The sequence below is a fragment of the Hyla sarda genome, chromosome 8 (assembly GCF_029499605.1).
Source record: "Hyla sarda isolate aHylSar1 chromosome 8, aHylSar1.hap1, whole genome shotgun sequence".
In the NCBI taxonomy this organism is placed as follows: Eukaryota; Metazoa; Chordata; class Amphibia; order Anura; family Hylidae; genus Hyla; species Hyla sarda.
The window spans coordinates 210,526,258-210,546,624 of record NC_079196.1 but is presented as its reverse complement, the minus strand read 5'-3'; the positions used below and the strand labels follow the sequence as shown (position 1 = coordinate 210,546,624).

Below are 20,367 nucleotides of genomic sequence, written 5' to 3'. Positions count from 1 at the left end.
TAGGGATGGTATTGGGCAGGTGATGGGCAGTACCTAGTTTCCTCCAGACATGATGCTACCCCCACCATGATCACTGTAGGGATGGTATTGGGCAGGTGATGGGCAGTGCATGGTTTCCCCCAGACATGATGCTGTCCCCACCATGATCACTGTAGGGATGGTATTGGGCAGGTGATGAGCAGTGCCTGGTTTCCCCCAGACATGATGCTGTCCCCACCATGATCACTGTAGAGATGATATTGGGCAGGTGATGAGCAGTGCCTGGTTTCCCCCAGACATGATGCTGTCCCCACCATGATCACTGTAGGGATGGTATTGGGCAGGTGATGGGCAGTGCCTGGTTTCCCCCAGACATGATGCTGTCCCCACCATGATCACTGTAGGGATGGTATTGGGCAGGTGATGGGCAGTACCTGGTTTCCTCCAGACATGATGCTGCCCCCACCATGATCACTGTAGGGATGGTATTGGGGAGGTGATGGGCAGTGCCTGGTTTCCTCCAGACATGATGCTGCCCCCACCATGATCACTGTCGGGATGGTATTGGGCAGGTGATGGGCAGTGCCTGGTTTCCTCCAGACATGATGCTGCCCCCACCATGATCACTGTAGGGATGGTATTGGGCAGGTGATGGGCAGTGCCTGGTTTCCCCCAGACATGATGCTGTCCCCACCATGATCACTGTAGGGAGGGTATTGGGCAGGTGATGGGCAGTGCCTGGTTTCCCCCAGACATGATGCTGCCCCCACCATGATCACTGTATGGATGGTATTGGGCAGGTGATGGGCAGTGCCTGGTTTCCCCCAGACATGATGCTGCCCCCACCATGATCACTGTAGGGATGGTACAGTAGAATCTCCCAATAGTGGACACTCATGGGAATAAAAAAAAAGTGTTAATTTTTGCTCAAGCAGCAACATACCAAAATGTGGCTTTACTTATATATTTCAGTATATTTTGCCTGGTCTTAAAGCAGTCTTAACAAGGCTGACCTGGGGGCGTTCATTAGGTTCCCAGCTGCCGGGTACCAGGTTGCAGGGGTGCCGATAGGCAAAATGTTTTCTCCAGCTGTTGCAAAACTAGAACTCCCAGCATGCTGGGAGTTGTAGCTTTGCAATGGACTCTGCATTAGACTCACAGATACCCCTCCCACTGTAAACCAATTAGGTGCCACAACTGCTCTTGCCCACTGCATCTAGGGAGCTTTAAAACCGGTAAAAGAGGTTGTCAATGATTTTCTTCCGTGGAGGATAAGCTTCAACAAGTCTCAATGTAATGAAGTGCAAACTGTGCAGGAGTCCAGTAACAATTAACCAATTCCCCTACAGCACCCCCTCAGGAAGAATCAAGCATTGCATGGTTGTTATTGAATTGAGTCCTCCAGAGGTGGATATTGTATTTGTCCATTTGTTATTTGTGGTGTTTTGGTTTTTGAAAAAGATTGAACACAACAGTATGCAAGAATTAAAGGGGTACTCCGCCCCTAGACATCTTATCTCCTATTCAAAGGATAGGGGATAAGAAGTCTGATCGCAGGGTCCTGCTGCTGGGGACCCCTTTAATCCTCTTCCTGCACCCGGCATTCGTTTAGAGCAGTGATCTTCAACCTACGGACCTCCAGATGTTTCAAAACTACAACTCCCAGCATGCCCGGACAGCCGATGGCTGTCCGGGCATGCTGGGAGTTGTAGTTTTGCAACATCTGGAGGTCCGCAGGTTGATGACCACTGGTTTAGAGCATCGAGTGGAGCGCCGGAGACTCATGATGTCACCGTCACGCCCCGCTCGCGATGTCACGGCTTTGGAAGGGGGCGTGACTGTGACTAGCAGGGGCGTGACCGAGATGTCACAAGCCTCTGCCCCGCATCGCAAGTCATCCGGCACAGAGCGAAGTTCGCTCCGTGCAACGGATGTCTGAGGTGCTGCAGCCGAGATCGTGGGTGGGGGTCCCCAGCCATCAGACATCTTTGGATGTCTAGAGGCGGAGTACCCCTTTAAGTGACCTGAGGAAGCTATAACTCTTTTTTTTTTTTACCTTCTATGAGACACTTTATATACCAAGTGCATAAATCATGGACATCGGTAGGATACATAGTGCTGACTTTTTCTACCCTCTGTGCCAAATATGACTATGAACGATAGCAAAGGGCAAAAGCAGTAGCCTATAAACCACTCCTTAATGGATTTTTTTAGTAGAGATCAATAGCTCAGCATGGCGCCTTTTTTGATCTGCACTAAAAATGAGTTCATCAGTAGACAACGCCATCATCCTTAACCTATATGAACATGGCGGGAGGAGGGACGGACTACAACAAGTCCTAGAAAATAGATAGCGGTAGCAAATAGGCTTCCAAGCATTTCTTATCAGGATGAGCACAGCTGGGGAAGAGCTCACGGAGAGTACCACCGAATGTAATTGTGTGTACGTTGTCTCCTACAGGTTCTCGGCTCTACATCACGCTGCCCTCATAGGGAATACAGAGCTAATCTCTCTGCTGCTGGAAGCACAGGCGGCTGTGGACATCAAAGATAACAAAGGTGAGAGGAGAAGTCAACGATGTGGACGCGACCATTGTCAAGCATTGAGTATAGACAGAAATGGCGGTAATAGAACTAGAGCCAGAGAAGGCTTGGGATGCAGTGACCGTGACAGCATAATGTATAGTGAGAATTAAAAATGGTGTCCATCCATGTCGGGAAACGTGTAGTGGAAAGAGAATAAATAAATAAAAAAATAGAATAAAAAGGTAGAGCACCTCAAAGGGTGACAATGTAAAAGTTTGCCTGAGTGATCGTAGCAATAAGAAACATGTCACCTTTTGGGATTGTGTATGACCGCAACACCTATATTCGCCTTAGTGACCCAATGGTCCTTATGTGGGGCTGGTGGAGAGAGCTGCGGCCTCATAGGATAAATACGTCAGACCCCAATTGCAGGTCGGCGTCAAGAAGATACCAGGTTATCGGCAACGGCAAAAATATCCAGAGGATAAGAAGATCCTTAAAGGGGTACTCCATTGGAAAACATTTTTCAACTGGTACCAGAAAGTTAAACAGATTTGTAAATTACTTCTATTTAAAAATCTTAATCCTTCCAGTACTTATCAGCGGCTGTATGCTCCACAGGAAGTTATTTTCTTTTTGAATTTCCTTTCTGTCTGACCACAGTGCTCTCTGCTGACACCTCTGTCCATTTTAGGAACTGTCCAGAGCAGGAGAGGTTTGCTATGGGCATTTGCTTCTGCTCTGGACAGTTCCTGACATGGACAGAGGTGTCAGCAGAGAGCACTGTGGTCAGACAGAAAGGAAATTTAAAAAGAAAAGAACCTCCTGTGGAGCAAATAGCAGCTAATAAGTACTGGAATATATGTTTAACTTTCTGGCACCTGTTGATTAAAAAAAAAAAAATGCTTTCCAGTGGAGTACCCCTTTAAACATCACGAGGATGTTGTTCTTCTAAAACTTCTTTCTTTAAAACTTTAAAGAGGTACTCTGCTGCTCCAGTGTTTGGAATACTAGGAGCAGGCGGCGGGGGTCGTGACGTCACAGCCACGCCCCTCGTGATGTCACACCACGCCCCCTCAATGCAAGTCTTTGGGAGGGGGCATGGCGGCCTCAACGCCCCCTCCCATAGACTTGCATTGAGGGGGCGTGGTGTGATATCACAAGGGGTGTGGCCGTGACTTCACGACCCCCGCCTCCCGCGCCCAGCGTACTTAACGAACACTGGGTGCTGCACAAAGATCGCAGGGGTCCCAGTTGCAGTACCCCCACGATCAGACATCTTATCCCTTATCCTTTGGATAGTGGATAAGATGCCTAGGGGCGAAGTTCCCCTTTAAAACCACGCGTCTTCGGGACTTATATCCCCTTCCTCAGCTCAAAAACACAAGGATACTGTGCCTATTTCATATGTGCATATATAAAGGAGCAGTACACTAGGTATCCTTGTCTGTTTAACCTGAGGAAGGGGATATTAGTCCCCGAAATGCGTTGTTTTAAGGACACATTGCTTTAAGAAGGCATGCTGGGAACTGTAGTTATGCAACAGCTGGATGCAAACTAGTTAGGAAACACTGCTGTAGACCATTATGAGTGGGGTATGTAAACGATGGATAGTGAGGTCATGGATGATCAAGTGGCAAGCCATGTTATTGGTTTATGGTCTATGACACTGATCAGTGTTGGCTTCACACACAGGGATGCGTCCACTCCATTACGCGGCTTGGCAAGGCAAGAAAGAACCTATGAAGCTGCTTCTCATGTCAGGGTCTGCGGTGAATATCCAGTCTGATGAGGGGCAAATTCCACTGCACCAGGCGGCTCAGCATGGACACTATGATGTAGTAAGTGAAAAGTCTCTATTATAGTCATAATATTAAAGAGGTTGTCCGGCAAAAGAAACAACCTGTGTATGGTATAATAAAGCAACTTACTAATATAATGTTATTAGCCATAGTGCACAGATCTTCCATATCAGCTGTGCTCTCCTCCTTGTAAGCTGTGACGTCATATCACGGGCTCTGAATGCAGAGAGCACCCCTGCTCCCCTCCTGTCAGCTTAGGATGAGTCCAGTGATGAGAAAGAGGAGGCAATTGTATTACAGATCATTAGAGATATAACTCAGATGAGGCAGCAGGAAGCCCATTCTCAGTTACTGAAGTTTCCATCAGAACAGGCTCCCTGATGCCTTATCCAAGAGTTAGAAATCTAATGAGCAATAATACCAGCTTCCCTTTTCACACTACTAATTTTGTCCCATGCTGACAGGAGGGAAGAGGGAGGAGAGACTGGAGCTCTCTCTGCATTCAGAGCCTGTGACGTGACGTCACAGCTTACAAGGGAGAGAGCACAGCTGATATCAAATATCTGTGCACTATGGCTAATAACGTTATAGTAGTAAGTTGCTGTATTATACGTTTTATGTATTGGTAAAATGGTGGCCACTGTATTTTTTCTATATTGTTCATTTATTTTGCAATCATACAGGCTTCTAATGTCCTGTAAGATTCAGGATTGTTGGCAGGCGTATGGTTTTAGTGATCTTACTGGGTTTTCAAATGAAGCCAAACTGACTTCATCATTTGGTGATATGTGCGGTGACATCAGTATTATTTGTGGTTTCACATGTATGCAAATGAGGTCATTCGGTGCACTAAGGGCGTTCCCTTGGCGCACTGATATAGCCGCACACCTGCAGAGACATAACTCAAGGCCATTGCATAGGGGCGCTCAGTGCATCGAGGTATAAAGAAACGGCCAGTGCACCGAACAGCATCATTTGCATATCAATGAAACTATTACAGCTACACGGTGCACCAGAGCACCATATTAAAGGGGAACTGACCTGCTGCCACTGTCTGTTAGTGTGGGTGACACTGTTTAAAATGGTGCTAACTTTATTTTTTCTAGGTGCCGCCTTCCCCAATATATCACAAAATTTCCAAATATGTAAATGAATTCCTTAGCTCAAAGGTTCGCTGGTTCTTCTTTTCCAACTGTTCCCTGATGCTCACCCTGTAATAAATTATTATACTCTCCCTCTTCTGCACATAGCTATTACGTTTTGAGATCCTGCGCGTGCGCGGTGATAGTCTGAGCCAGTGTTCAGAATTTTTATGAGACCTGAAATATTTTGAGTCCGCCACTATGTCACTTTTGGCCAGCTAAAGACAAGCGGTAATCATCTCCCTGCCATTGGCTGAGCCGCTGCACCCCCAAATCCCACGGGGCCGGAGTATCGTGATGTCACGACTCCGTCCCCGTGTGACGTCACCCCTCGCCAGCGCTATGCAAGTCTATGGGAGGGGGCGTGATGCCAAAGTATTGTGACATCACGGTTCCGCCCCCGTGTGACGTCACCCCCCCGCCCCCGCTATTCAAGTCTATGGGAGGGGGCGTGACGGCAGGAGTATCGTGACGTCACGACTCCGCCCCCGTGTGACGTCACACCCGCTATGCAAGTCTATGGGAGGGCCATCACGCCCCCTCCCATAGACTTGAATAGCGGGGGTGGGGGGGGTGACGTCACACGGGGGCGGAGTCGTGACGTCACGATACTCTTGCCCTATGGTCGCCACCCGGCTGTTTGTGAGCTGGCACCGCGGCATGCAGCTCAAACAGGTGGGTGGCGAATACAAGATTGTGGGGGTCCCCAACGGCGGGACCCCCGCGGTGAGACATCTTATCCTCTATCCTTTGGATAGGGGATAAGATGTCTCAGGGCCGGAGTACCCCTTTAAGGAATGTACCATGTGATTGTTGCCCAGAAGGTACCAGTGACCAGGTGATCCCAGGGGTGACCTGTGGGCTCCCTGCTCCTCCCCCATATATGCCCTGGGAGGAGCTTCTCTCTCTCTTAGAACTCTTCAAACTCCTAGGGTAAAAATGAACCAGGGTCACAGCGCCTGCAAAACTATGTAACACAACACGTATAAAAAGGAAACTATTTTCATATAACCTATAATAATGGAATGGTATGAGCGCGCAAATTCATAGAGCAGAGGAGGCCGCCTCTCTTCTATCCCCGCAGAGTTCACGTGAGGTAGCCTGCGCCTTTATGAAATATGAAATCACCTATTTTTCTTTTGTGCGGCGCGTGCTATAAATACCTGAGTATTTAACTAGGTATGTTATTAGGATGTGAAGATCTCGGTGTAGACAAAAGATCTCACCCTGTGGATGAGTCAGTATAGGGAGACGCTGAAAAATGGAGCAATCCGAAATGTCTTTTCTTAAAGGGGCACTCCCGTGGAAAACTTTTTTTTTTTTTTTATCAACTGGTGCCAGAAAGTTAAACAGATTTGCAAATCACTTCTATAAAAAAAATCTTAATCCTTCCAGTACTTTTTAGGGGCTGTATACTAAAGAGAAATCCAAAAAAGAATTGCATTTCCTCTGATGTGCTCTCTGCTGACCTCTGCTGTCCATTGTAGGATCTGTCCAGAGCAGGAGAAAATCCCCATAGCAAACATATGCTGCTCTGGACAGTTCCTGAAATGGACAGCAGAGGTCAGCAGAGAGCACTGTGGTCATGACATCAGAGGAAATGCATTTCTTTTTTGGATTTCTCTTTAGTATACAGCCCCTAAAAAGTCCTGGAAGGATTAAGATTTTTTAATAGAAGTGATTTACAAATCTGTTTAACTTTCTGGCACCAGTTGATTTAAAAAGAGTTTTTCACGGGAGTACCCCTTTAAAACACTACATGGGGCCACTTCCACTGTCACCTGGGAGTGACTATGTCTCCTCACTGTCGACATCTTTAGCACCTCTGGGGGCGCTGCAGAGAAATTGAAATTCTCCCAGATCACTGTTGATCAACTGTGATCCCAGCAGAAAAGTCACTTAATTATCAGGTACACACCATTAATCAGACAGGCTATTGATTTAAAGGGGTACTCCACTGAAAAAACATTCTTTTCAAAATCAACTGGTGCCAAAAAGTTAAACAGATTTGTAAATTACTTCTATTAAAAAAAAAATCGTAATACTTACAGTACTTATCAGCTGCTTTATGCTCCACAGGAAGTTGTTTTCTTTTTGAATTTCCTTTCTGTCTGACCACAGTGCTCTCTGCTGACACCTATGTCCATTTTAGGAACTGTCCAGAGTAAAAGCAAATCCCCATAGCAAACCTCTCCTGCTCTGGACAGTTCCTGACATGGACAGAGGTGTCAACAGAGAGCACATCCTGTGAAACACAGCTGTTCAGTGTGAGAAGTGTGCGGGTGTGTCCCTGTTTGAGCTCTCCAGGACTTCCAAGAGAACTACAGAGGCAGGTGTTCTAACTGCTTTTCCCAGGAGGGTGGCAGACTCCTGGGGAGAGCCTCCCCTGCATGGAGCCCCGGAAATCTCGAGCCTCCACTTCCCGTTCTTCCAGGCTGGCAGGGGGTGGAGAGAAAACTGCAACAGCCATTGTTCCGGCCGGAGGAAGAAAATCTGGCAGAGTCTGCAGCAATGCAGGCTCTGCTTCCACGGCGACGGGTGCCAACCAGAGATCTGGAGGAAGCAAGGCGAGGAGGAAAAAAGTGGAGATGTGGGCAGAGAGAGGGCCCAAGGAGTCGAGCGATACATACTGCTCCCGCATGGCCGCACGCTTTGCGGAATATGACCAGTGCGGTAAGGAGCTGAGGATGGCCAGGGAGGATCTACGTGTGGCTCAGAATCTGGTGAGCACGGGGTCCAAAAAGAACAGGCCAGAGCTAAGAAAGAGGATCACAGCGCTGAAAAGCGAGATTGTGAAGCTGGAGGAGAGGAGAGACGAGATCCTGGAGGGAAGCGGTCTTTTCCAGGAAAAGCTGATTAATGAAGACCGGTTTGCCGCCACGAAATCCCCAGGTAAGGTGGAGGTGGATGATGGGGAGAGTAGTGGCGGTGAAGAAAGTGAGGATGGTGGTGATGAGGAAAAGGATGAGAATGTGGAGGAAGACGCTGTGCCTGTGGCTGCTCCCTGTGACACCCAGGCCACCCAGGACAGCTATATTGAACCGGCCCAGGTGGCTCTTCCTTCAAGTGAGAGCGAGGAGGATGATGTGGAGAGTGAGGCTGGGGGATTGCTAAGGGCGATAGTCATGCAGGAGTCCCCAGCCCACCTCCAGCATTTCACCTTTGGTGATGATCTCTGTTATGATGTGGCAGTTAAGAGGAAAAAGCAAAAGACACAAGAATCAGTGAAGTACGTGTTTGTTCCTTTCCAGCAGTCTGGGCCAGCTGCAAAGCTGGTTCAGGCTGCTGGGCCCCCCAGACTGCCAGACTCCGTTTCTGTGGTGGAACGGAGCCAGCATGGGGGGTACAGCATGGCGTCAGTAAAAGCTGCAGACGCAATAGATGTGAAGCCCACCCATCCTGCCGGTAGGGAGGGGCAGGATGGGCTTATGGTGGGAAGCGCGAGTTATGCCCCTGTGTGCTCGGGGGGCGGTTCCCCGAGTACTGTGGGCATTACCGGCACTGCGGGGCACTCCCCTGTGAGGGGGGGGAGTGTCCAGGCGCCGGGATTATCCACAGAGCCTGTGAAGTTGGGTGAAGCAGGTGCTGGCGCTGTGGGAGGAGCTGGGGTGCGCCCGGTGGGGCAGCCCCAGAATCAAGATATGATATCAGCCATGAAGGAGAAACCATCGGCGTCGACCCCAGCAGCGGCTAAGCCAGCACAAAGGACTTTACTAAAGCCAGCCATACTACAAGTCCCAGCCAGCCCAGAATTTGTTAGTCAGGATAAGAATGTAGGATGTGATATTGATGGGTGTAGTAGTGTTGTGGGTGAGAGGAGTGTATGTGGGAGTGTCAGTGGATTGAATGTTGATGAGAGTGGTAGTAGTATGGCTGGAAATAAAGAGATTGAGAGTTGTGGTGTGAATGGTGTTGTAAGTGGTTCTGGCTCTGGGTCTGGTCCGGCTGCCCCCCCGGCAGTGACTGCTCCTAGGAGCTATGCTAATGTCGCTGCCGGGGGTTCAGGGGGGTCCCCGTCTCCGTCCGGCCCTGGGGGCCATTTACAACAGCGCCTCCTGGAGGCTCTACGCAGGGGTGACAGGTCGATCCAGGTAGAGGGAAGGGGTGAGGTCGACCTGTCTTTCTGGATAGAGAGGCACGGTTTGGGGGCTTTCCGAGAGCGGAATGGGGAGGTGGTCTGGTCCCTCCCGACAACCGGGCAGGACAATAACTGTAGGAATGTGGTCCGTCTGATTTGAAGGGGCGAGGATGCGTGCCCACCTCGCGCTAAAGTGGTTGAGCTCCTCCTTCAGATGGAATTCAGGGCGAGTGACATCTTTGCCCTGATTCACCCCTACGGATCGTCTGAGTTTGACGTCAGTTTCGTTCGGCCAGAGGGTCTCGAACTCTTCTGGTCGAATTACGAAGTGGCAAAAAACGAGCCCGGCTGGCGGGATTTCGCCGTAAAGGCGATTTCCCGTCAGAATGCTGTCAAGAAGGTGACCGTTTTGACCCGTAACGAGTCACTTTCTTGTTATGACATCATGACCTGGCTCGGACGGTATGGGGATGTGACGGACATGCCCAAGAAAAACTTGGATGAGCACGGGATCTGGTCCGGGGCCTGGACGTTTTCCGTCAAACTCAAGCGTTCAGGGAGTACGGTTGCCCACATTCCGTCAGCCGCCTTCCTTGGACGTGATAGGATCCAGGTCTTCTACCAGGGGCACCCTAAGGTCTGTCACAGGTGTGGCAGCCCCACCCACTTTAGCGCAGCCTGTACTGTACAGGTCTGCGCTTTGTGTGGTGGGGTGGGACATCTGGCCGCATCCTGTAGGCAGATCCGGTGCCACCTGTGTGGTGTCCTTGGGCACCCATTTAGCCGTTGTCCTAGCGCCTTCGCCCGTGCAGCGGCCGCTCCGGCTGAGGAGAGCTGTGAAGTTGCCTCGGCCGGGGAGGGTATGGGCAGGGATGGGGGTGCAACAGGGCTCGTGAGGAGGAAAAAGGGCCCCGCCAAACTAAGGCGGGAGGAAAATCGTAGAAGGAGTAGGGAGCTGGAGAGTGCCCAGGTGACGGGGGTAGCTCCGGCCTCTGCTCCTGAAGCTGGCCCTGTAACCGCTGAAGCCCTGGAGGAGGATGTGCTGGATGGGGAGATCAGGAGGCTTCACAGAGAGGAAGGCAATATGGCCGACCCTTCCGATTCCTCCCACTATGAAAGTGTGGATGAGGAGAGTGGGGAGAGGCCTAAAAAGAAAGACAAGGGCAAAAGGAAAGGGAGAAAGAAGAGGTCAGAGCCCTCTGTTCCTTGTACTACGGGCCAGGTTCAAAACGGAAGCCTGACTGCCCCCCCTCTGGTTGACCTGTCAAACCGGTACCTCGTCCTCGATACCATCTCCTCCCCCTCCTTGGCTGGGGAGGGTGAGGGCGAGGTGCCTAGGGAGAAAGAGCCTCTGGGAGGAACTGGGCCCTGTCCTATTGAGGCACCTTCCTCAGAGGGCAGGGCTAGACCGGGGCCGGACGGAGACGGGGATAATATGGATCTATCTGAATCGAAAAAAAGATCCAAGAGTGGTCCTGCCCTCTCGTCTTCTTCGGGGGATGAGGGGGCAAAAAAGAAGGGAAAACAAAAGTAAAGGGTGTGGCCGTCTAATTTAATCACCCTGTATGGCGGCACTCACCCCATTGACGCTGGCATCTATTAATTGTGCCAGCATAAAGTCGGATACGGCTAGATTCGCAGCCTTTGATTTTCTCGGCCGCGTTGAAGCCGACATTTTCTTTTTACAGGAGACCAGGTTGTCAGATCTAGCCTCTCTGGTAAAAGCCAGAAGAGAGTGGAGGCGCGGTCCCTCCCACTGGTCTCTTGCGGCTGAGCCGTATAGTGGGGTGGCGGTTCTTTTTACCGCTCCTGTTGAATGCCGACGGGTTATTGAATTAGAAATGGGGAGGTGCCTGATCTTAGATGTCTTCATGAAGGGACAAGAGCTCCGGCTCATTAACATCTACGCCCCGCAAAGTAAGCGGGGCCGTAAAGATCTCTTTATGAGGATTAAGCCCTTTCTTTTTACGAGTCGGCAGGTGATCTTTGGAGGGGACTTCAATAATGTCACGAGGTCCCAAGATAGGAGAGGCTCCAATAGTCCGCTGACTTGCGATAGTGTGGCGCTGATTAGCATAGCTAGAGAAGCTCGCCTAGAGGATGCCCACATCCGGAGCCCCTCGGGCCACGCGGGTTTCACCTATCATCAAGGTAGTCGCAGGTCTAGGATAGATAGGTTTTATTTAAAGGAGGAAGCCGTCTCTTCTGCAGTGTCCGTGGTTGAGGTGGAGTTCTCCGATCACTGTATGATTTTGTTTTCCCTGAATGTTTCAGAAACCCCCCGGATGGGAAAAGGTTATTGGAAGCTGAATTCGTCCCTCCTGGAGGAAGTGGAGGTAAGACAGTCCTTTGAGGATTTTCTTCAGAGTCAGGTACCTTTACTGGGCCTATGTAGTAGTAAGTCAGAGTGGTGGGAGATATTCAAGAAGCGGGTTGCGGGGTTCTTCCGCCAGCTCTCGAGCCTCAGGTCCCTGAACAGGTATCGCCTGTATCAGGGTCTGAGGAGGAAACTCGAGCTTCTTGTCTCGACTGGAGGTAGCCAAGAGGATATCTCCAGAGTGAAGTCCTTGCTGATGAGGTGTCAGTACGATAGGCACGCATCTTTGGTTTTTGAGAGGGATTTCGGGAAGTACCGCTCGCCCGACCCTTACAGAAACTGTAAGATGTCAGTGAGTAGTAAAGTCATTTCAGGACTGATTGATAGTACAGGATCTCTGAATCGGTCCAGATCAGGGATCTTGGAGATCGTCAGATCCTTCTACTCTCACCTCTTGGGAAGGAAGGATCTGGATCGGGATGTGATGTCGGGTTTCCTGGCTGAAACCATTCCTGAGCCAGGGGTAGACCCCTCTCTTGGCGTTTTGGCAGAAGAGATCAGGGAAGAGGAAGTGAGACTGGCGATCGAGGGGCTTGCCCCCAAGAAGTCGCCAGGTCCGGATGGCTTAACATCTGAGTGGTACAGGACCTTTAAGGAGTCTTTAGCTCCCCTCTTGACTGAGGTATTCAATGAGTGTCTCTCCTCGGGCACTCTGCCAAAGTCAATGAGGAGGTCAGCCCTGATTCTTCTCTCAAAGGGTAAAGATCCCAGCCGTATTGAGAATTGGAGACCCATAGCTCTTCTCAATACGGACAGGAAGCTTCTGGCCAAGATACTGTTTAATCGGCTGGTGAAGTTTGCACCCCGGCTCCTTTCGGAGGCCCAGCACTGCACTGTTCCAGGCCGAAGCACCTTAAGTGCTGTCCTTAGTGTCAGGGAGGCAGTGGAGCGGAGTAGTGCGGGTTTCTGGAAGGGGTACTTGCTGTCCTTGGATCAGGCCAAAGCATTTGATCGGGTGAACCACGAGTACCTCTGGTCCGTCCTCCTGAGATATGGCTTACCGAGTACTTTTGTTAATTGGCTTAAGATCTTGTATGCAGGGGCAGAGAGTTTCCCACTGGTGAACGGGTGGTCTGGCCATTCTTTTGGAGTGGGGTCTGGAGTCCGTCAGGGTTGTCCTTTGAGCCCGCTGTTATATGTGTTCGCGATCGATCCCTTCCTTAGGAGGGTGAGTTGCGGACCGTTGGTGGGAGTCGGGATGAGTTTGGCGGAGCCGGGGGCCATCCAGGGGGTAGTGGCGTACGCCGACGATGTCACTATTTTCGTCTCCTCGAGAGAGGGGGTTGATGTGGTGATGTCGGAGGTGGAACGCTACTCGGAGGCATCCGGGTCTAAGATCAACCGGGATAAGTGTGAGAGTCTCTGGCTGGGAGGGGGGGATCCCACGTTTGATCTCCTGGACACCCTTCCAGGGCCCCAAGAATCAGCAAAAGTCTTAGGCATCACATTTGGCCAGGATGATTATCCCACCAAAAACTGGGATGGTAAGCTCCAGGATGCCACTCAGAAGGTGGACCAGTGGAAGGGTTGGTCTTTGACCCTCAGGGAAAGGGTACACCTGATCAAATCGTACTTGCTCCCCTTGTTTATCTATCTGGGCAGCGTATGTATCTTGCCAGAGGCTTACTACACTAGGATCTACAGCCTGTTTTTTCAACTGTTATGGGGGAACAGGATGAACCTAGTCAAGAGGGAGGTTACGTACCGCACGAGGAGACTAGGGGGTTTATCTATGGTAAACCCTGTGGTGTTCTTAACAAACACCTTTTTAAAAGCTAACATCTCAAACCTCTGGTCAGAGAGGGCTCCTCCGTGGGTACTCTCCTGCAGGGAATGGTTTCGGCCTTTCTTCCAGGAATGGGAGACAGGAGGGCAAGTGAAGGACCTCCGTACGCCCCATGGATATCTTCCGGCTTACGCTACCCCGACTCTGAAGGCGATACGTCGGTGGGGTCTGGGTGTGTGGGAGATCAGGACCCAGTCAAGGCAGTTACTTGACAAACGGGTTCTGTTGACCCACTTCCAGAAGCCTCTGGCACTCAGGGACTGCCCAGGTCGGGATCTGAGGGTGGGGTTGTACCTTTTAAACATGAAAAGGATCCCCCAGAAGTTTTGGGACTTGGCCTGGCGCTGCTTTCAGGGAAAGCTATATGTAAGGGACAACCTGAAGTGCAGGAACTCTGATGACCGGGGATGTCCCCGAGAAGAGTGTGGGGACACGCTAGAAAGCATGGACCATTTCCTGCTTCATTGTCCCTTTAATATAGGAGTTTACAACCGGGTGGGCGCTTCCATCGGCTGGAGTCAACTTGCCGGCCTTACCTATCCGGAGTGGGCTTATGGGGCATTCAGGACACTGGGTGGCCGAGACCGGGGCGCTTTATTCTTAGTTAGTTTAGTGGTTAGGTACTACACGTGGAATGCACGGTGTTTAGTGTCGACCCAGCAGAAAATCCTCTCCGAGGGGGAGGTGTGTAGGAATATCACCGGTGACCTCGGGAAGATCAGGTCTTTGGAGTATGGCAGTCTTGGTACCAGTAGGGCTTCTCTCCTGTGGAGAGGGTTTTCTTTTGATGTGCCCTAGGTACTAGATCTTTTGGGTAGAGTACCTTTATTTTGGATAGGGGAAGTGTGATAGGGATAGAGATAGGGTGAGAGTAGGGTTAGCTTTAATGGAGGGATAGAATTAGGGAGAATTGTAGGGGGAGTTAGGAAAAGAGTTAAAAATTATTTTGGTGTATCAAGTCTGCCATCCTTCTTTCTGGTGGTGGGCTAATGCATGTGCATGCTAGCTTTTTTGTTTTGTTTTAAGCTGATATGGCATGAAGGGCTTACAGGCGACCAAACTTGGGCCTAAAGTGGGTTGTGGTTCAGTGTCTGTTAGTTAGTATGTATAAGTTTGTGTATAAGTTGGTTGGGTGGAGTGCTAGGTGGGGAGGGTGTATTTGTGGGTGGTGGTGTGTTTTCGTGTTTTTGGGGGACCTGACATGGGTCAGTTAAGGACAGAACTTTGTAAACTGTAGAGGAACGGTATGGACTCTGACCCATGTGCAGGAGGGGGGGTGTGGGTGAGGGCACAGTTCTAGTGTAGGGATTTCCTGTATTTTTTTATTTATTTTATTTTTTTGTAGGTTTCTGTAAATAGGGTGCATATATTTATGTTTATATACTATAATTTATTAATTTCTATTAGTGATTTTGTATCTATTTGGTTTTGTATCTACATCGTTTTATATTGTCTCATATTATAGTTATGGCAGTCGGACCAGTTGTTGTGTTATGTGTTTTTGTTTATTTATTTATATTTTTAATTTTTATATTTTTTATTTATTTATTTTCCCCTTTTGTTTTGTTTCCCGAGTATGGATGGTTTTGAGTCACAGCCGGGTAGTGCTAATTTTATGTTTATGTTTAAGCCAAGTTGTGCTGTTTATTTTTATTTATTTCTTTCTTTATTTTTATAATTATTATTATTTATTTATTTATTTTTTATTTTTTATTTTTTACCCCCCCCCCCCCCCCGAGTATGGATGGTTCGAGTTACAGCCAGGTAGTGCTAATTTTATGTTTATGTTTAGCCAAGTTGTGCTGTTTTTATGTTCATTTTTGGTATGTGTGTCAGTGTGTTTTTGTTTGTTTGTTTTCTTTTTGCTTTGTAAAGCTGGGCTGGCCGGTTAGGCAGGGTTTTGTTTTTGATTTATATTATAGCTGGTTAAGCTTGTTTTTTGTTGTATTGGATAAGTTTTGTATTTTTATAATAAAAAGAGTGTCAACAGAGAGCACTGTGGTCAGACAAAAAGGAAATTCAAAAAGAAAAGAACTTCCTGTGGATCATACAACAGTTGATAAGTACTGGAAGGATTAAGATTTTTTAATAGAATGAATTCACAAATCTGTTTATCTTTCTGGCACCAGTTGATTACCCGGTTTGAGTGTGTAAAGCTGTGTTATCTTCTGGAGGCACTTCAGAGAAATTGAAGTTTTTTTGCAGAGAAATTGAATTTTCAGGTGCTCAGTATTATTCAGGCTATTCATTTAAGCGTGTAATGCTTAATTTCTCCTCTGGAGGCACTGTGGAGAAATTGAAGTTCTCCCAGATAACAGCTTATTTCCTGTGATCCCAGCAGCAAAGCCACTTACATATCAGGTACTCACCATAACTCAGACAGGCTATTAAATTAAGTGTGTATGCTTCATTTTGTCTCTGGGGGCACTGCAGAGAAATTGAAGTTCTCCCAGATCACAGCTTATTTCCTGTGATCCCAGCAGCAAAGACACTTACATATCAGGTACTCACCATTACTCAGACAGGCTATTAAATTAAGTGTGTATGCTTCATTTTGCCTCTGGGGGCACTGCAGAGAAATTGAAGTTCTCCCAGATCACAGTTGATCCCCTGTGATCCCAGCAGCAAAGCCGCCTAGTTATCAGGTACTCACCTTTTCCCAGGCAGGCTATAGGTTTAAGTGAGTAATTTGTCCTCTTGAGGTGCTGAGGAAAAATTGAAGTTCTTCCAGATCACAACTGACCACCTGTCATTCCAGCAGCAAAGCCGTTTACTTATCAGGTACTTACCATTACTCAGACAGGCTATTGATTTAAAGGGGTACTCCCGTGGAAAACTTTTTTTTTTTTATCAACTGGTGCCAGAAAGTTAAACAGATTGTAAATTACTTCTATTAAAAAATCTTAATCCTTCCAGTACTTTTTAGGGGCTTTATACTACAGAGGAAATGCTTTCTCTTCTGTCACGACCAAAGTGCTCTCTGCTGACATCTGCTGTTCATTTTTGGAACTGTCCAGAGCAGGAGAAAATCCCCATAGCAAATATATGCTGCTCTGGACAGTTCCTAAAATGGACAGCAGTGTCAGCAGAGAGCACTGTGCTCGTGACAGAGGAGAAATCCAAAAAGAAAAGCATTTCCTCTGTAGTATACAGCCCCTAAAAAGTACTGGAAGGATTAAGATTTTTAAATAGAAGTAATTTACAAATCTGTTTAACTTTCTGGCACCAGTTGATTTAAAGGGAGTACCCCTTTAAGTGTGTAATTCTTTATTTCTCCTCTGGAGGCACTGCAGAGAAATTGACGTTATCCCAGATCTCAGCTGATCACAGCAGCAAAGCCAATTAGTTATCAGGTACTCACCACTTTTCGTGATGTTTTTCTTCTTGTCTCACTCCATTATTTTCTTCCTTTACATTCCAGTCTGAGATGTTACTTCAGCACCAGTCTAACCCCTGTATCATGGATATCTCCGGAAAAACTCCTCTGGACTTGGCTTGTGAGTTTGGAAGAGTCGGGGTAAGTTTTCACCAAACTGTTTTATTCCCCTCATGGTTGAACATACATAATAAACACTTTATCTAGGTCTGTGTTTCGCAACCAGTGGGCCTCCAGCTGTTGCAAAACTACAACTCACAGCATGCTTGGACAATTTGTGGCTGTTTGGGTATGTTGGGAGTTGTAGTTTTGTTTACACAGGATGGATACGGTGAACACAACTGTCCACAACGGATTGCAAATACATAGATTTTGTCTTGGTGCATTGTGTGAACATACCCTAAGGATATTTAAGGGGTACTCCGGAAAAAAGAGAGAGAGAGAGACATGCTGGGAGTTGTAGTTTTGCAACAGCTAAAGGAACCCTGGTTGGAAAACACTGCTGTAGATATTTTACATTCAGCAATACAGGCTAAATATAGTGCCAGAACCCGTCGTGTTTCCCCACCACACCTTCCAACGCATTCCTCAGGGTAAAAGTAGAAAATCTGCAGTGTTTCTGCACTACAACTAATCTGCAAATATAGATTTGAAAGAATTTTAATGCTGTTGATTTTCCGCTGCCGAAAATCCCCATCATATCTTCCCTACGTGAATATGCCCTAAAGGTTTCTTCCCTATGTGAATAAAGTAGAGATGAGCGAACTTACAGTAAATTCGATTCGTCACGAACTTCTCAGCTCGGCAGTTGATGAATTTTCCTGCATAAATTAGTTCAGCTTTCCAATGCTCCTGTGGGCTGGAAAAGGTGGATACAGTCCTAGGAGACTCTTTCCTAGGACTGTATCCACCTTTTCCAGCCCACCGGAGCACCGGAAAACTGAACTAATTTATGCAGGAAAAGTCAGCAACCGCCGAGCTGAGAAGTTCGTGACGAATCGAATTTACTGTAAGTTCGCTCATCTCTAGAATAAAGACAAAGGACAAGCGCTGATCTCAGTGATCGACGCTTATTGGCTGATCCTTCACAATACTTGATCAATTGTGTTGCTGATTTACACAGTATCTTATCTCATTGTTTCCCAACCAGGGTGCCTCCAGCTGTTGCAAAACTACAACTCCCAGCATGCCCGGACAGCCGTTGGCTGTCCGGGCATGCTGGGAGTTGTAGTTTTGCAACAGCTGGAGGCACCCTGGTTGGGAAACACTGTCTTATCTGCCAACAAACAAACAGTTCCTTTTACACACGCTGATTAGGGGGAATGAGCGATCCTAGGATTTCTTGTCTATACGATGCAATACCACTTGTGACCACTAGTCTACCTCAAGATTGTAAACTACCATAGGGCAGGATTGGATTGTGTAGAATATTTTTCTATACCCTCAGCCCTTTTATAAGTGATATAATCTGCTTGAAATATTAGGATGATCATTGAAAATACTTATTTGTTGTCTGTAATTTGTTGACTGTAATATATCAGAACACAATACTTTTGAGCTCTTTATCAGTGATCTTTGGCCACCACATACTGGGCAGAATACTAAAGTGATCATCACAATTCATATGTATAGGATTGTGCCATAAATGAGCCATCTGCAGAGGATGAGATGGAGAGGGCGTCGTGATATCTGACATTGGTGCCAAAGCACTTTGTCCTGGCATTGAATTATTCATTACCTAACAGCAGGGATCCACCTCTATCATTTGCAGGTTGTTCAGCTGTTATTAAACAGTAACATGTGTGCAGCTCTGTTAGAACCAAAGCCTGGAGATAGTACGGACCCCAACGGGACCAGCCCCCTGCACTTAGCGGCCAAGAACGGTCACATTGATATTATAAGGTAAGGTGTGTGTGTGTAAGTATTTAATAACTGAGCGGGTACTGCAGCATCTAGAGGTACAGGATACTGACACGCTGACCCTTGGTGTATAGGATAATAACACTTGGGGTACAGGATACTGACACGCTGACCCTTGGTGTATAGGATGATAACACTTGGGGTACAGGATAATGACACTGGGGATACAGGATGATAACACTTGGGGTACAGGATGATAACACTTGGGGTACAGGATGATAACACTTGGGGTACAGGATGATAACACTTGGGGTACAGGATGATAACACTTGGGGTACAGGATAATAACACTTGGGGTACAGGAGGATAACACTTGGGGTACAGGATAATAACACTTGGGGTACAGGATGATAACACTTGGGGTACAGGATGATAACACTTGGGGTACAGGATGATAACACTTGGGGTACAGGATAATAACACTTGGGGTACAGGAGGATAACACTTGGGGTACAGGATGATAACACTTGGGGTACAGGATGATAACACTTGGGGTACAGGATGATAACACTTGGGGTACAGGATAATAACACTTGGGGTACAGGATAATAACACTTGGGGTACAGGATGATAACACTTGGGGTACAGGATGATAACACTTGGGGTACAGGATAACGCTTGGGGTACAGGATAATAACACTTGGGGTACAGGATGATAACATTTGGGGTACAGGATAATGACACTGGGGGTGCAGGATAACACTTGGGGTACAGGATGATAACACTTGGAGTACAGGATAATAACACCTGGGGTACAGGATGATAACACTTGGGGTACAGGATGATAACACTTGGGGTACAGGATGATAACGCTTGGGGTACAGGATAATGACCCTTGGGGTACAAGATAACAACACTTGGGGTACAGGATAATAACACTTGGGGTACAGGATGATAACACTTGGAGTACAGGATAATAACACTTGGGGTACAGGATAATAACACTTGGGGTACAGGATGATAACACTTGGGGTACAGGATAATGACCCTTGGGGTACAAGATAACAACACTTGGGGTACAGGATGATAACACTTGGAGTACAGGATGATAACACTTGGGGTACAGGATAATAACACTTGGGGTACAGGATGATAACACTTGGGGTACAGGATGATAACACTTGTAGTACAGGATGATAACACTTGGGGTACAGGATGATGACACTTGGGGTACAGGATGATGACACTTGGGGTACAGAATGATGACACTTGGGGTACAGGATGATAACACTTGGGGTACAGGATGATAACACTTGGGGTACAGGAGGATAACACTTGGGGTATAGGATAATAACACTTGGGTTACAGGATAACACTTGGGCTACAGGATAATGACACTTGGGGTACAGGAGGATAACACTTGGGGTACAGGATAATAACA

The 20,367-nt window shown here is 47.9% G+C and overlaps 1 protein-coding gene across 4 annotated transcripts in view; it reads left to right on the top strand.

Moving 5' to 3' along the window:
• Positions 1–20,367, top strand: part of CASKIN1 (CASK interacting protein 1) — a 299,543-nt gene that overhangs the window by 227,576 nt on the left and 51,600 nt on the right. For all 4 annotated transcript variants that reach the window (XM_056537150.1, XM_056537149.1, XM_056537148.1 and 1 more), the window contains exons 3-6: positions 2,441–2,538; positions 4,201–4,346; positions 17,112–17,207; positions 18,838–18,968. In XM_056537150.1, coding sequence (XP_056393125.1) covers positions 2,441–2,538; positions 4,201–4,346; positions 17,112–17,207; positions 18,838–18,968 — 471 coding nt within the window. The remainder of the gene's footprint in view (positions 1–2,440; positions 2,539–4,200; positions 4,347–17,111; positions 17,208–18,837; positions 18,969–20,367) is intronic.